This window comes from Cebus imitator, unplaced genomic scaffold, assembly GCF_001604975.1.
Source record: "Cebus imitator isolate Cc_AM_T3 unplaced genomic scaffold, Cebus_imitator-1.0 Scaffold9, whole genome shotgun sequence".
NCBI lineage: Eukaryota > Metazoa > Chordata > Mammalia > Primates > Cebidae > Cebus > Cebus imitator.
In genome coordinates, this window is record NW_016107324.1 from 6,163,954 (window position 1) to 6,181,652 (window position 17,699).

The following is a 17,699-nucleotide window of genomic DNA, read 5'->3' on the forward strand; positions in this document are numbered from 1 at the left end:
GAGCCTCACACTGTCATCCAGGCTGGAGTGCAGTGGTGCAACTCTTGGCTTACCGCAATCTCTGCCTCCTGGGTTCAAGCGATTCTCTTCCCTCAGTCTCCCAAGTAGCTGGGATTACAGGTGCATGGCACCAGGCCTGGCTAATTTTTGTCTTTTTAGTAGAGATGGGGTTTCATCATGTTGGTCAGGCTGGTCTCGAACCCCTGACCCTTAATCTGCCCACCTCAGCCTCCCAAAGTGCTGGGATTATAGACGTGAGCCACTGCGCCCAGCTATAACTTTTTGAGCCCCATTTGCCAACTTCCTTCTCACACATACATTCCTTTTTCTCCCTTCTTGAGTGCAGGTTGAGTATCCTTTATCTGAAATACTTAAGTCCAGAAGTGTTTCAGATTTTGGGTTTTTTCAGATTTTGGAATATTTGCATTAATACTTACTGGTTCAGCATCACTAATGTAAAAATGCAAAATCTGAAATGCTTCAATGAGCATTTCCTATGATGCTCAAAAAAGATTTGGATTTCAGATTTTTGGGTTAGGGATACTCAACCTGTAATGGTTCTTCATACTAGTCAACCTGCCATTATTCTCTTTATAACTTTTTTCCTCTTGACTACTTACCTAACCCTCAGAGTATATACTTTTTTTTGAGACAAATTCATACCCCAGGCACATTTTTTCATTGTAAATCTCAGGGGTTCCATATAGTCCCTTCCCTACAGGCTTACAATTGTGCTTTTCCTTAGGATACTGTATAACATAATTGAGTAATTTTCCAGCTGCATAGCCTTTCTTGATTTGGGAACTTTTTTCTCAGAACCGTTACCCCTTGAATTTGAATGTTTGTGATAACATTCAAATCTTAATTTACCTATATTCTACTGTCCTAATCTTTTTTTGACACATATTTTAATATTTCTTACTCAGGAAGACACAAACACACACACACCTACGCCACCCATGCACAACTCACACCCTAGGCTGGGACATTAGCCTTTCAGATATATTTAATTCAAGATATTCTTCCCAGCTTTTTCTTTTTTTTGAACAAAGTTTACTTTGCCTCCCAGGCTGGAATGCAGTGGCGCAATCTTGGCTCACTGCAACCTCCACCTCCCTGGTTCAAGTGATTCTTGTGCCTCAGCTTCCTGAGTAGCTGGGACTACAGGCATGAGCCCCTATGCCCAGCCAATTTTTTATTTTTAGTAGAGATAGGGGTTTCACCATGTTGGCCAGGCTGGTCTTGAACTCCTGGCCTCAAGTGATCCACCTGCTTCAATCTCCGAAACTGCTGGGATTACAGAAGTGAGCCACCAGCCACCACCTTTAGCCTCTTAATGAGACAAATAGTCTATTCATAATACTATTATTGTCTTCTCAGTATTTTCATAGAATGTGAATTGTTTACTTTCTGGAAGAACTTAAATATATATTGCATGTATGAGGGCAGAAATTTGTATTTTAAAATTTTGAACACATTTATTATTGCAAAAAAATTTATGGTAAGTTTAATTTAATTTGCACCAGCAACAGAGGACAATATCTTGCACTTTATTTACTTCTGTGAAAAATTTTATTGCTACAAACCCTCCAGTGAAAACAATTAGTTGCCAGTTTTAAATTTTAGGCCAGCTTGGCTGGGTGCGGTGGCTCACGCCTGCACTTTGGGAGGTCAGGTGTTCGAGACCAGCCTGGCCAACATGGTGAAAACCTGTCTCTACTGAAAATACAAAAATTAGCTGAGCATGGCGGTGCATGCCTGTAGTCACAGCTACTTAGGAGGCTGAGGCAGGAGAATTGCTTGAACCCAGGAGGCAGATGTTACAGTGAGCCAAGATCATGCCACTGCANCAACCTCCGCCTCCTGGGTTCAGGCAATTCTCCTGCCTCAGCCTACTGAGTAGCTGGGATTACAGGCACGCGCCACCATGCCCAGCTAATGTTTTGTATTTTTAGTAGAGACGGGGTTTTACCGTGTTGACCAGGATGGTCTCGATCTCTTGACCTCGTGATCCACCCGCCTCGGCCTCCCAAAGTGCTGGGATTACAGGCTTGAGCCACCGCGCCCGGCCTATGTACTGATTTTTTACGGGTAAACATATTGCCTTTTGGCTGGGCATGGTGGTTCATGCCTATAATCGCAGCATTCTGGGAAGCCAAGGTGGGCAGATCACAAGATCAAGAGATTGAGGCCATCCTGGTCAACACGGTGAAACCCTGTCTCTACTAAAAAATACAAAAATTAGCTGGGTATGGTGATGCGCTCCTGTAGTCCCAGCTACTCGGGAGGCTGACACAGGAGAATCACTTGAATCCAGGAGGCAGAGGTTGCAGTGAGCTGAGATCATGCCATTATACTCCAGCCTGGCGACAGAGCGAGACTCCATCTCAAAAAATAAAGTTATATATATGGGCTTTCATAATTAAATGCATTAACACAGCTATGAAGAACAAAAATGTTAAAAGGGACTCAACTGTTGTTAATGTGCTGTAGTACAAAATGGCCAGAGAGTTGTGGAAAAAGCCCCAAATTAAAGATGTTTAGGATCACCTTTGTGGAATAGTTTAAACAAATCAAGATCTACTTTCCACTCTAGTACTTGTCCTCCCCTCCTCCACTGTAAATCAGAAAGCAAGAGAGAACAGAGTGTTACTTGAGAAATGTAACCTCTATCCAACACCCTCTGCCCTTACAAAACTCCTTATATACAGTACTACTTATTATTTATTTATTTATTTATTTTGAGACAGAATCTTGCTCTGTCGCCCAGGCTGGTGTACTGGCACAATCTCGGCTCACTGCAACCTACAGCTCCAGGTTCAAGCAATTCTACTGCTTCAGGCTCCAGAGTAGCTGGTATTACAGGTGGCCACCACCATGCCCAGCTGATTTTTGTATTTTTAGTAAAGATGGGGTTTCATCATCGTGGCCAGGCTAATCTTGAACTCCTGACCTCATGATCCATCCACCTCGGCCTCCCAAAATGCTGGGATTACAGGCATGAGCCACTGTGCCTGGCCTCAGTTTTATACTTTTACAGAAAACTGCAAAACTCTTATAAAGAGTTAATAGAATGGGCCAGGCACAGTGGCTCACGCCTATAATCCCAGCACTTTGGTAGGCCAAGGCAGGTGGATCATTGGAAGTCAGGAGTTCAAGACTAGCCCGGCCAACATGGTGAAACCCCATCTCTACTAAAAACACAAAAATTGCGGGGACCAGGGTCCAGTGCGGAGTGCCACTCATCCTGGGAGGATAAAAAAAAGAAAGAAAAATACAAAAATTAGCCGGGCAGTAGGGGCACACGCCTGTAATCCCAGCTACTTGGGAGGCTGAGGCAGGATAAATTGTTTGAGCCTGGGAAACAGAGGTTGCGGTGAGCCGAGACTATGCCACTGCACTCCAGTCTGGGAGACACAGTAAGACACTGTCTCAAAAAAAAAAAAAGAAAGAAAGAAAGAAAAATAAAAAGTAAAAATAAAATAAAAATTTAGAAAAAAAAAAAAAAAAAAAAAATTTAGACCAGCTTTTCTCTGCTCCTTACCTCTTCTGTCTTTTAGCAGGTATATTTGGAGAATTTAAACTTTTATTCTAAGTAAAAACTTAATGAGAAAGGAAAATAGATTCAAAAATTCAAATATAAATTGCTTTTCTATGATCTGTAATTTAAAATTAAACATAATACACTCTTTTGAAGGGATAATTGAGAATTCACTTATTAATAAAGACAGGAAGGGAAAATGCCATGTCATAAAGTATAAATGGAGATTTTGATGTTCAATTCATCCATTTTTTATTTAGATGTCCCTGGTAGATTTGGGAAAGAAGCTTTTAGAAGCGGCACGAGCAGGTCAAGATGACGAAGTTCGTATTTTGATGGCAAATGGAGCTCCTTTTACTACAGACTGGGTAAAGAATTATTTTAATATTGTGTGTGTTTTTTTCTTCTTCTCATTTTTGAGTTTTTCCAGAGAAAAATGTAGTCAGTATTGTGTTTATGAGTGGCAAAAAAATTATTTTTTGCAAATGTGTTTATTATTTTAGAATTATACCTTTGTTAAAAGAAGTAGTTCATATTATTTTCTTTGATATTAGGCAACCTTATCCAAATATTTCATCCACAGAAGAGTTTTTCTTTCAAGCTTTGGAATACATTAATGTGGTATGAATATAAAAATGTATCTATTTGGGATTTAATTTAAAGGTCTTATAAATAGCACAGGTAGAATGTATAATGAAGAAAGATACTGATAAAGATTGGAGTTAGTGTTATAGCTGCTCCTAAAAAAAAAAAAAGTTTGTTTCAGTTGTTACTTGTAAAACTATTGCAAATATGACCAAAGAGGAAGAAAGGAATGGGAATGAGATCTTGACAACTGTAAAAAGAAGTCAGTTGTGGGGAAGGCAAAAAACATAACTCTTTAATTCTGGGGACAAATAAAAGTATTGTCTTAGGGATTTGGAATGCTAGGAATGTGAATTAACCCTCCTATTGGTAGCAACTGAAAATTCCAGATTTTTGATTTTATTGTTTTTGCCTTCCTTTGTTTCATGCTATTTTTAAATTTTTCATGAAAAACAAAAATTTTTTAATATGGAAAATTTCAAATATATATCAACCCCTATAATACCCTTTACCCACCTTCAAAAATTATCAAATTATGATGATTCTTGTTTGCTCTGTAACTCCATCTACTGTATGATTTTTTGTTCTGTATTATTTTGAAGCAAATTCCAGGGACTATATCATTTCATCCATACATGTTTCAGCCTGTATTTTTAAAGAATAAAGACTTTTTGATTAAATATTTTAAGGAAAATCTTCCTTAAGTACACTTCTGAGTTAGAAAGAAAGAGGTTATCAACCTGTAAAACCAAGTGAAGGCTAGAACCCAGAGAAATTTTACCCTAAGAACACTAGGTGAACTCACATTTGCCTGGTGTTTTTTTCCACCTCACTGGCTTGGGGTACTAAAGATAAAGACCTGAGACTGTTTATGGAGAGAAGTCTAATAGGAGATCTCATAATTCTGGAATCCCAAAGAGCTGCACCTACAATGTAAGGGTAAAGCAGAAATACCCTGTCCCTTCTGCTACCTGCCCCTGTTGCCTTGATGCTGCAAAGAAAATGAGCTGATGTGAACAAAGACATCAAATGGAGAGAGGAAAAAAAATTGGTAGTGACAATTTGGAATCATAAGGCATCCCTTGTACATACTTGCAGCCTGAACTCATAAATATTTGTGTAGTCAGGCCAGGTGTGATGGCTCATGCCTGTCATCCCATCACTTTGGGAGGCTGAGGCAGGTGGATCACGAGGTCAGGAGTTCTCGACCAGCCTGACCAACATGGTGAAACCTTGTCTTTACTAAAAATATAAAAAATTAGCTGGGCATGGTGGCACTCACCTGTAATCCCAGCTACTCGGGAGGCTGAGGCAGGAGAATCACTTGAACCTGGAAGGTGAACGTTGCAGTGATCTGAGATCGGGCCACTGTACTCCGGCCTGGGTGACAGAGTGAGACTCTGTCTCAAAAAAGAAAAAAAAAAAAAAAACTTGTTTAGTTTAAAAAGCTGTAAATTGAGAAATGAATTTGAAGTGATCTTTGGACTAGGGATTATCCCAGATTCCTGACAGAAGCAAATGAATATCTTCTCTGGAGGAACCTGCCTTCATCCCAGGCTTCATATCCACAGATGAAATTCAGAGGAAAGTGAGCAGTCAGAAATAACTAAACACATGAACACATGGCAGTTTGAACAATAACCTGGTAAAACAACTGACAACAGAAGCAGACCTATAAGGACTTGAGATAAGATTTTAATAACAGATTAGAAACAGGTAAAGAGAAAATTAGTAAGCTGAAAGATAAGAAAAAAAGATCCAGACTATAACACAGATAAAAATAGGCAGAAGATGTAAAACAGATGTTAAGAGTCATGAAGGATCATGTGAAAAAGTCTAACATCTGATCATAGATCCACAAAAAGAGCAAAAATACGGATGAAATAATTTGAAGAGGTAACTGCTGAGAATTTTCCAGAACTGATAAAAGATGGCAGCCCACAGATTTGAGTAGCCTAACAAATCTCCAGCAGGATCAATTTAAAAACTAATCCATATCTAGATGCATCATAATGATGCTGTAGTACCTCAAGACAAAAAGACCTTTTTTTGTTTTGTTTTGAGATAGAGTCTTGCACTGTTGGCTGGGCTGGAGTGCAATGACATGTTCTTGGCTCACTGCAACCTCCATGTCCCAGGTTCAAGTGATTCTCCTGCCTCTGCCTCCTGAGTAGCTAGGATTACAGGTGCCTACCACCATGCCCAGCTATTTTTTTGTATTTTTAGTAGAGATGGCGTTTCACTTTGTTGGCCGGACTGGTCTCGAACTCTTGACCTCATGATCTACCTCGGACTCCCAAAGACAAAAAGATCTTAAGAAGGATTAGTATCCAAATACATAAGGAATTTCTATGAGTCAGCAATAAAAAGACAAGGCAATAGAAGACTGACTTGATGTGGTACTTTACCAAGGAGAAAGTTTGAGCAATAAACATGAAAAGATACTCAGCTACATTAACATTTGGACAAATGCAAAGTAAAATTATGAACTATTATATATCCATCAGATTAACAAAAACAGTTGAATAGCTTGGTGAGGAGATGGTAGGAAGAATCACATAATTTTGGTGGAAGTATGGAATTGGTATAATCGTTTTGGAAGACAGTTTGGCAGCATGTAGCAAATTTGAAGATGTGCATACTGTGTGATGTAGCAGTTGAACTTCTAAGAATATTCCCAAGAGAAACTTGTTCATCTGCTTGAAACATGTATAAGACTACTGTATTTAGCAGCAACATTATTCTTAATAACAAACTAGAAACAACCCAAATGTTGATCAGTAGATTAGATTGGGTAAAATTAATTGTGGTTTACTCATTCAGTGGAATATTGTAGAACACAGAATATAGTAAGCTGTACTTATATTTATTAATATGGTGAATCTCATGAATTTAATACCAAGCAAAACAAGGCACGTGACAGAAAAATGCATGCAATATGATTCTATTTAAATAAAACGCAGGCAAAATCAAAGTATATTATTTAGGGAGATATAAGTGATATAAAAAAAACAAAGAAATGCTTGCCGCAAAATTCAAAATATTAGTTTCCACTGGGGCTGGTGTGGGGCTTGTGATTAGGGAGTGGCACATGGGAAGTTTTTTTTTTTTTTTTTAATATTTTTGAGACAGAGTCTTGCTGTGTTGCCCAGGCTAGAGTGCAGTAGCTTGATCTTGGCTCACTGCAACCTCTGTCTCCCAGGTTCAAACAGTTCTCCTGCCTCAGCCTTCCAAGTAGCTAAGATTACAGGCACTTACCATCTCACCCGGCTAATTTTTTTATTTTTAGTACATGGGATTTCACCATGTTGGTCAGGCTCTCAAACTCCTGACCTCAGGTGATCCAACTGTCTTGGTCTTCCAAAATGCTGGGTTTATAGGCATGAGCCATGGCACCTGGCCAGATTTAAATTACTGGCAATGTTTTATTTCTAGACTGTGGTGTTGATTCACAGGTGTTTGCCTTATTATTTTTCTTTAAACTACATATATCGGCCAAGCACAGTGGCTTACGCTCGTAATCCCAGCACTTTGAGAGGCTGAGCTGGCGGATTACTTGAGACCAGAAATTCAAGACCAGAAATTCAAGACCAGCATGGGCAACATAGTGAGACCCCATCTCAAAAAAAAAAGGGGGGGTGGACAAAAAAATAGCTAGTCTTGGTGGCTTAGCCTGTAGTTTTAGCTACTTTAGAAGCTGAGATGGGAAGATTGCTTGAGCCTAGGAGTTAGAGGTTACAGTGAGCTACAGTTCCTCCTTTGCGCTCTAGCCTGGGCAACAGAGCAAGAACCTGTCTCTAAAAACATGAATTAAGAAAAAAAAACCCAAAAGCTACATAGCCAGGTGTGGTGACTCACATCCATAATCCCAGCACTTTAGGAGGCTGAGGGAGGAGGCTTGCTTGAGCTCAGGACTTTGAAGGTAACAGTGAGCTATAATCCCCTCAGAGTACTTTAGCCTGAGTGCTAGAGTGAAGCTGTGTTTCAGAAAAAAACAAACAAATCTTTCATATATGTGTATATGTTTTGCATCAATAACCAAGAAGGGAAGGTCTAAGAAGACGAAAATACTAAAGTAGATCCTAATGTCAAGCTGAGCAAAACTCCTGGTTGGTAAATGGGCTGTTGAGATATTTTCATTAAAGACTGAAATTTAAGAGTGTAGAAAGCGCTAATTATAGAAAAATTGAAAAAGCCTGGAGAAAGAAAGGATTGTTTAAGGATCTTCTTTGATCTGCTAGGATGACCTTCCCTTAAAAATGTAAGGTTTATCTGGGTTTGTTGGTGTGTGCCTATAGTCCCAGCTACTCTGGAGACTGAGGTGGACAGATTGCTTGAGCCCAGCAGTTCAAAGCTGTAGTGTGTGATAATTGTACGTGTGAATAGCCATTGCACCCCAGCCTGGGCAACACAGTGAGGCCCTGTCTCTAATTTAAAAAGAAAAAAAAATCTATATATCTGTATCTATCTATCTATCTATCTATCTATCTATCTATATGTATTTAAAATATATATATATTTATGTATATATCTATATATAGATATAGATATGTATTTATGTATATATCTATAGATATAGATCTATATAAAAATATATGGGAGGGGTTAGGGAGGGAGGGAGAGATAGGACTAAGGACCTTTGTACATATATCTCACTTAATCTCTTCATAACATAGTAAACTATTTATATGTGTAAATTTCCTTAGTCCAAATTAGCAAATTTCATGTTCTAGGGAAATATCTTAGTTCTTTGGAATATCAAGTGACATGGTAATCAGAGAGTTGTAGGGATTTTCTATGCCTTTAAATGCATGTAATATAACTTAATCTTCCTTGCCTCATATTTTAGTACTCCCTTTATGTATTGCGGATGTCTATTTAATGACGTGGAGCCAATTTCAGGAGAATTGGGCACTGTTTTGGTTTTGTTCTAATTCAGCTTTGGCAAGTGGACCTAAGAATTTTCCTTTGAAAAAAATCCCTTTAAAAAGATCACTGAGATGTTTTAATACATTAATATTTTAAGTCCTACAAAGCAATTTTGATCCACTTAAAGTAAAAATATATACTGTTAAATTTATTTGATATGAATTTTACAGATGAAGTTAACTTAGCAAGTTTTATGTGATTGGTATGAAGAACATTCTAATACACAGAAAAATCTCTCATACTCTATTTATTTCTTTCTCTCTCTCTCTCTTTCTTTCTTTCTCTCTCCCTCTCTCTTTTTCTCTCTTTCTTTTCTCTTTTCTTTTCTTTCTTCTTTCCTTCCTTTTTTTCTTTCGACAAAGTCTTGCTCTGACCGAGGCTGGAGTGCAGTGGCACGATCTCTGCTCACTGCAACTTTTGCATCTCGGGTTCAAGCGATTCTGCTGCCTTGGCCTTCCAAATAGCTAGGATTACAGGCATGTGCCACCATGCCCGGGTAATTTCTATATTTTTAATAGAAACAGAGTTTCACCATGTTGACCAGGCTGGTCTTGAACTCCTGACCTCAAGGGATTCACCTGCCTCGGCCTCCCAAAGTGCTGGGATTACAGGTTTTGTGAGCCACTGTGCACTGCCTCTATCTCTAATTTCTAATGAAATTAATTTTATTTCGGCAGCTTATCTAATTTAAAAAAATGATGAAAGAAAGTTTGAATTAAAAGAAATAATGGATTTTGTTCTTCATTGAGAATGTTTGGTAATTCTTCAGAGAGTCTATGAAGAGGATGTGATAAGCATGAATCAAGTCATTTCTTTTGAGTTTTGAGTTATGTAAACAGATAATATAAAGAAAATTTGTTTACTATGTAAACAGAAGTGTGCTAACAATAATGGTAAATATGGATTTTTTTTTCTGTGGTACAGCTGGGAACTTCTCCACTTCATCTAGCAGCACAGTATGGTCATTATTCTACCACAGAGGTACTGCTCCGAGCTGGTGTAAGTAGAGATGCCAGAACCAAAGTGGACCGAACACCATTACATATGGCAGCTTCTGAGGGCCATGCCAGCATAGTAGAGGTTTTACTTAAGGTGTGTGTTCTCTTTATGCACTTTGCTTTTAAAAGTAAGCCCCCGAGCACTTTACAGTTTTATAAGAAGGAGAGGGAACTAGTTTTTGTTAAATGCCTACTTAGTATTTTACCTGTAGTATTTCATTTTTTGTGTGTATAAGCCGATTAAATGAAAATTATCTTACAGTTTTCATTTCAAAACTTCCTTTAGGTATATTCTTAGTTAAGTCAACTAATTGATTTCTTGGACCTTGGTCTACCCTATGGTGAGGAACTACAGCTTTGTCTTATAGTCACAATTCATGGAAGGGAGAACAGTAGGCTTGAATGATTAACAAACATAATAGCAAATAATATAAATGGGGATTTTTCTATAATCATCTAAATGCCTAAGAGTGGCGTAGAAAATTCTGAAATGTAGAGTGATAGATGTTCTGCTTTATCCTTCTTATCCTGGCCTCTACATCAGCCTATCCAAAAGAAATAAAATGGAAGCCATAAATGCAAATCACCATATACTGTGATTCTAAATATTCTAGTAGCCACATTTATAAAGTAATTCTAATTTTATATTTTATTTAACCCAATCTATACAAAGATTAATATCATTTCAACATGAAATCAGTATAAAAATTATTATTATTTTTTTCTGAGACGGAGTCTAGCTTTGTTGCCCAGGCTGGAGTGCAGTGGCATGATCTTGGCTCATAGCAACCTCCGCCTCCCGGGTTCAAGCAGTTCTCCTGCTTCAGCCTCCCAAGTAGCTGGGATTACAGGCGCCCACTACCATGCCCGGCTATTTTTGTGTTTTTCGTAGAGATGCGGTTTCACTATGTTGGTCAGGCTGGTCTTGAACTTATGACCTCCCAGAGTGCTGGGATTATAGGCATGAGCCACTACTCCCTGTTCAGTATAAAAATTATTAATGAGATATATTATGTTTTATTTTTTCTGTATTTTTCAATGTGTATTTCTACATATAGCATATCTCTGTTCTGGCTAGCAACATTTCAAATGCTCAATAACTACATGTGTCTGTTGGCTATCATATTGGACAGTATATCTGTAGATAGCTTTCTTTTAATTCTTCATGTTGCACCTTTTTTTTTTCCCCTGTCTATAATTTATTTTTACTTTTTCTGGGGTGCACTGGTTTTGAAAGCAAAGGATTTGTGTGTGTGTGCGTGCGTGTGCGCACGCGCGCAAATGAGGAACCAAGGGACCAGCTGCCATACAAACATTAAAGAAGGTTTTAGAGGAATGCTCATAGTTTCCTTCATTTCTTAGGCCTTCTAGCTCTTTGTGCCCATAGCTTTGTTACTGAAAAAAAAAATTGACTCATTCCTAAGAAATGAGAAGGAAAACAGGAAATTCAGCATGAGAGAAAAATTAAGTGACAGATAAGTGGTGATTGTTGCTGGAACGTATGTGTGTGTGTGTGTGTATGTATGTGTATATATATATATATATATATATATATATATTTTTTTTTTTTTTTTTTTTTTTTTTTTTTTTTTTTTTTTTTTTTTTTTTTTTTTTTTTTTTTTTTTTTTTTTTTTGAGACAAGTTTCGCTCTGTTGCCCAGGCTGGAATGCAGTGGTGTGATCTTGGCTTACTGCAACCTCTGCCTCCCGGGTTCCAGCGATTCTTCTGCCTCAGTCTCCCCTGTAGCTGGGATTACAGATGTGTGTCACCATGCCTGGCTAATTTTTGTATTTTTAGTAGCGATCGGGTTTCACCATGTTGATCAGGCTGGTCTCCAACTCCTAAGCTCAAGTGATTTGCCTGCCTTGGCTTCCCAGAGTGCTGGGATTATAGGGGTGAGCCAGCCCTTAATTGTTGTATTTTTTGTATTGTAGACATGGAGTCTTGCCATGTTGCTCAGGCTCGTTTCAAACTCCTGAGCTCAGGTAATCCAACTGCCTTGGACTTCCAAAGTGCTGGGATTATAGGCATGAGCCACTGCACCTGGCCTGGAACATGTATGTAACATATACAAATAAAGAATTGATTATGTTATTCGTTCTTGCTTTAAAGCACAGAAGTAATAGTTTCATATCAGGAATTCTTTATGTTTCATATCTTAGTAATCTCTTTGAAATATTTTTGTAGCATGGTGCTGATGTCAATGCAAAAGACATGTTAAAGATGACAGCTCTCCATTGGGCCACAGAACACAATCATCAAGAGGTGGTGGAACTTTTAATCAAATATGGTGCTGATGTACACACACAAAGTAAATTTTGTAAAACTGCATTTGATATTTCAATAGACAATGGAAATGAAGATTTAGCAGAGATATTACAGGTAACTTTTGGCTTTTAATTTAAGAAAATAAAGAAAAAGAAGCTTTATTGGTAGTAGGATCTCTTATGTTGTGGATTATTTAAACTATTTAGTTTGTAGCCTTCCATGTTGGACTGTTATTTTGGACAGGCCTTTTCTCTTTCACTTCTTCTTTATTACTATTCATTTTCCTGATTATAAGGCCACAGTCTTTTCATTAACATTAGATAAGATGATTACTTTCTGTGATTTTCCTTTAGAGGCGCGCGCGCGTGCGCGCGCGTGTATGTGTGTGTGGTGTGTGTGTGTGTGTGTGTGTGTGTGTTTTGAGACAGAGTCTCGCTCTGTTGCCCAGGCTGGAGTGCAGTGGCACAATCTCGGTTCACTGCAACCTCTGCCTCCTGGGTTCAAGTAATTGTCCTGCCTCAGCCTCCTGAATAGCTGGGACTACAGGTGCACGCTGCCAGACCCAGCTAATTTTTCGTATTTTTAGTAGACATGGGGTTTCACTATGTTGCCCAAGCTGGTGTTGAACTCCTGAGCTCAGGCAGTCCACCCGCCTTGGCCTCCCAAAGTGCTAGGATTACAGGCGTGAGCCACCGCCAACCCCCGGCCTTATTCTATTATTTTTGTTGCGTTTTAATGCAGTCTGATTTTCAGCATCCTCAAAAAGATCTGTTGTTTTTGGCTTTGGGACAGGTTTTTCTTTTGTTTTTTAGACGGGGTTTCCCCAAGTTGGCTAGGATGGTCTTGATCTCTTGAGTTTGTGATCCGTCGGGCAGGTTTTTCTAGTAACCAACATTACTTCTCTTATTTTCAGCCAGATGACATAATATAAATTATCTTTTTTAATTAATACCTCTTCTTTCCTATCTGCTTGGTCTTGTTCCCAGCATTAGAACTCTTCTTTTCTCTTCTTTTTTTTTGAGACGGAGTTTTGCTCTTTTTGCCTAGGCTGGAGTACAGTGGTGTGATCTCTGCCCACTGCAATCTCTACCTTCTGGTTTCAAGCAATTCTTCTGCCTCAGCCTCCCAAGTAGCAGGGATTACAGGCTGGCAGCACCACACCTGGCTAATTTTTGTATTTTTAGTAGAGACGGGGTTTTGTCATGTTACCCAGGCTGGTCTTAAACTCCTGACCCTGTGATCTGCCCGCTTTGGCCTCCCAAAGTGCTGAGATTATAGGCATGAGCCACCACAACTGGCCAGAACTCTTCTAAGACTGACTCCTTTGAGCTTCCACTAGTTACTTAAAAGATGTTTTATTTCAGGAAAATGAATTCTACCATGACTCTTTCCATTCCTTTTACTCCTAGGAGTGCAGTTTGGGGGTTGGAGTTGTGTAGTTTAGGGGTTGGAGTTGAAGATGGGGAGCAAGTAATTGAGAAGTAATTTGTATGTGTGGTATTATGTATTGCCATATGTAGAAGAAATAATTAAATTCCTATAGCTACAGGGCAGCAATGTTTTTTTTTTGTTTGTTTGTGTTTTGGTTTTTTTTTGAGATGGAGGTCTCACTATGTTGCCCGTGTGGTCTCAAACTCCTGGGCTTAAGCACTCCTCCTGCCTCAGCCTCCTGAGTAGCTGGGATTACAGGCACCTGCCACCTCAGCTGGCTTAATGTCAAAGTTGTTCTGTGTTCTATAAACACCTTTTAGATACTCATTTCTCCTCTCCCAGGATTTTGCTACTTTCCCTAAGAGGGGGACTCAGGATATAAATATGTACCCTTGGTATGCCACTACACTCTGAGGGGACCTGAGACAAATATTTCCACTTGTACTGTGTGATTCTTCTTAGAGAATATTCCTTTATATGTGTGTTTGTATTATATGGAGAATTTGTGTTCTGGTTATAATTCTGAAAACACTGTGATGATTTGTCCCCTAGATTGCTATGCAGAACCAAATCAACACAAATCCAGAGAGTCCTGACACTGTGACAATACATGCTGCAACACCACAGTTTATCATTGGACCTGGAGGGGTGGTGAACCTAACAGGTCTGGTATCTTCAGAAAATTCATCCAAGGCAACAGGTATTGAGATGCATATAGGATAGGTGTTGGGATTTTATGCTTTAGTAGGTATACATCCTTTTAAGAAAGGACTTGGAGAACAAGGGTAAGATTATACCAGCCACCTTGGTTTTCTTTGGTATAACTGACAGAAAAACAAATATTTATGAGACAAAGTAATCTGAAGAAAGGTGATATTGCAAAATTTACCACAGTATTACCTTTCAAAAACTAATGCTATCCAAGCTTTGTTTAAGAGTTGAATAAGATAAATAGAATATCAGAAATATGCATTGGATTAAGCTCCTTAGAAATTCAAATCTATTTTCTTTTTTCTTGCAGATGAAACGGGTGTATCTGCTGTTCAGTTTGGAAACTCTTCTACATCAGTATTAGCTACATTAGCTGCCTTAGCTGAAGCATCTGCTCCATTGTCCAATTCTTCCGAAACTCCAGGTTAGAAAAACAAGCCTAATGTGTGCATTAAAAGTTGCAGATTCAGGCTGGGTGTGGTAGCTCGCGTCTGTAATCCTAGCACTTTGGGATGCCAAAGTGGGTGGATTGCCTGAGCTCAGGAATTAGAGATCAGCCTGAGCAGCATGGCAAAACCCCATTGTATTTTTGTATTTCTACTAAAAATACAAAAAATTAGCCAGGCGAGGTAGCGCATGCCTATAATCCGAGCTATTTGGGAGGCCGAGCCAGGAGAATTGCTTGAACTGGAGAGGTGAAGGCTGCAGTGAGCTGAGATTGCGCCACTGCAGTCCAGCCTGGGTGATAGAGTGAGACTCCATCTCAAAAAAAAAAAAAAATTGCAGATTCAAATGTTTACAAAGGCCAGGAAGGTTAAAAAGGCTAATGTGGGCAGGATTGAGATTACGCCCAGTTGGAGAGTGGGACAAGGGCTGGGGGGCATCTTTGACTTAGCTCTAGCTGATTATAGTCATGAGTCCAGTATTCCCAGATTCTGTTTCTTATAGGAAGCTGTGAATCTGGATTTTAAAAGAACGTTAAATCTTGGTAATTAATTAAAAAACAAAACAAAACGTGTATGGCTCACAGAAAACATGTCTCTGTATCTAATTTGGCCCTTGATTTACTAGTTGGTGACTTTTTGTTTAAACAGCTTGCTTTGGCTGGGCATGGTAGCTCACACCTGTAATCCCAGCACTTTGGGAGGTAGAGATGGGTGGATCACTTGAGCCTAGGGGTTTGAGACCAGCCTGGGCAACATGCTAAAACCCCATCTCTACCAAAAAATATAAAAATTAGTCAGGTAAACAAAAAAAAGACAAAAGAAAAAAAAAATTAGTCAGGTGTGGTGGCTTGTGCCTATGGTCCCAGCTACCCAGGAGACTGAGGTCAGAGGATCGCTTGAACCCAGGAGGCAGAGGTTTCTGTGAGCTGAAATTATGCCATTGCACTCCAGCCTAGGTGATAGAATGAGACCCTGCCTCAAAAAAAANAAAAAAAAAAAAAAAAAAAAGCAGAAACCAATAAAACTTGCTTTTTTCGTAAATTTTATTTTTTAAGTGTTATAAAATCTTAATGACTAATAGAACTAGGAAATAGTATACATAAACCACTGTTAAAGGGTTACCTGGGCTGGCCCGGTGGCTCACTCCTGTAATCCCAGCACTTTGGGAGGCCAAAGTGGGCGGATCACCTGAGGTCGGGAGTTTGAGACCAGCCTGACTAACATGGCGAAACCCTGTTTCTACTAAAAATACAAAATTAGCTGGGTGTAGTGGCTCATGCTGTAATCCCAGCTACTCCAGAGGCTGAGGCAAGAGAATTGCTTGAACCTGGGGCAGAGGCTGTAGTGAGCCGAGATTGCGCCATTGCACTCCAGCCTGGGCAACAAGAGCGAGAAACTCTGTCTCAAAAAAAAAAAAAAGTTACTTCTTGTTAAATGATGGAGAGTATTAATGAAGAGCTGGTTTAGATAAGATTTACCTTTATAGTTAACGAAAATGCTTCTTGATATAATTATTATGGTGGTAAATTTTTTTTTTTAATTAGGAAATTTTTTAAATTTTAAGAAAATATTCTTTTGTAGCTTAAGGCATTATATTTAGATCGGTGTTTATAGTAGAGAATAATTTGTCATTCATTTTTAAAATCAGTGTTTTTTCAAAATTTGATCAATAATAACAATTTATCAAATGCTCACTCTGTATGCTAGGCGCTGTGATAAATATTTTACGTATGAGCTCATTTATTCCTCACCAGAAAGCTTTAAGATGAGTATTACTGGAATATTTTTGACTTGGAGGAGTTGGAGGAATGCTACTTTTTTCTTTTCTCTTTTTTTCTCTCTCTCTTTCTTTCTTTCTTTCTTTCTCTCTTTCTCTCTCTCTCTCTCTCTCTTTCTCTCTTTCCCTCCCTCCCTCCCTCCCTTCCTTCCTTCCTTTCCTCCCTCCCTCCCTTCCTCCCTCTCTTCCTCCCTCTCTCTCTCCTTTCCTTCCTTTCTTTTCTTTCTCAGAGTCTCACTCTGTCACCCAGGCAGGAGTGCAGTGATGCAGTCTCAGATTGCTGTAGCCTCCACCTCCCAGGTTCAAGCAGTTCTCCTGCCTCAGCCTCCCCAGTAGCTGGGATTATACGTGTGCACCACCATACCCAGCTGTTTTCGTATTTAGAGACGGAGCTTCACCATGTTGGCCAGTCTGGTCTCGAACTTCTGACCTCAGTGATCTCCCTGCCTTAGCCTCCCAAAGTGCTGGGATGATAGGCATGAGCCACTGTGCCTGGCCTCTTTTTGAAGATAACATTTATCCATTCTCCAGCTTCTGTAGCATTATAATCAAAGTTTGAATCCAAGTCTTTATATTTGGGAGTCATAAGATTTTTATGAATCACTTTTGAACGTTGGTTAGGAGTTGTATGTATCATCGTACTGACATGCTGCTTTTATATCCTATGCCTGCATATATTTAACACTTTTGTAATTGTGGAAGCATATCAAAGAAAATGGATTTCCTTGGTGGTTTCTATTTGGTTAAACTTATAAATTTCTTTAATTAAATAACTTATCTCTGGCCAGGTGTGGTGGCTCACGCCTGTAATCTCAGCACTTGGGAGGCCAGGGCAGGTGGACCACGAGGTTAAGAGAGCAAGACCTTCCTGGCCAACATGGTGAAGCCTTGTCTCTACTAAAAATACAAAAATTAGCTGGGTATGGTGGCGCATGCCTGTAGTCGTAGCTACTTGGAAGGCTGAGGCAGGAGAATTGCTTGAGCCTGGGAGGCGGAGGTTGAAGGGAGCCAAG

The 17,699-nt window shown here is 39.2% G+C and overlaps 1 protein-coding gene across 11 annotated transcripts in view; it reads left to right on the forward strand.

Moving 5' to 3' along the window:
• GABPB1 (GA binding protein transcription factor subunit beta 1) overlaps positions 1-17,699 on the forward strand; it is a 79,176-nt gene that overhangs the window by 40,597 nt on the left and 20,880 nt on the right. For 5 of the 11 annotated variants that reach the window (XM_037744367.1, XM_037744371.1, XM_017544917.2 and 2 more), the window contains exons 2-6: positions 3,802-3,909; positions 9,980-10,147; positions 12,241-12,435; positions 14,305-14,416; positions 14,774-14,887. In XM_037744367.1, coding sequence (XP_037600295.1) covers positions 3,802-3,909; positions 9,980-10,147; positions 12,241-12,435; positions 14,305-14,416; positions 14,774-14,887 — 697 coding nt within the window. Of the gene's footprint in view, positions 1-3,801; positions 3,910-9,979; positions 10,148-12,240; positions 12,436-14,304; positions 14,453-14,773; positions 14,888-17,699 lie in introns of all 11 variants that reach the window. The other 6 variants (XM_037744349.1, XM_037744352.1, XM_017544904.2 and 3 more) reach the window with 2 other exon arrangements.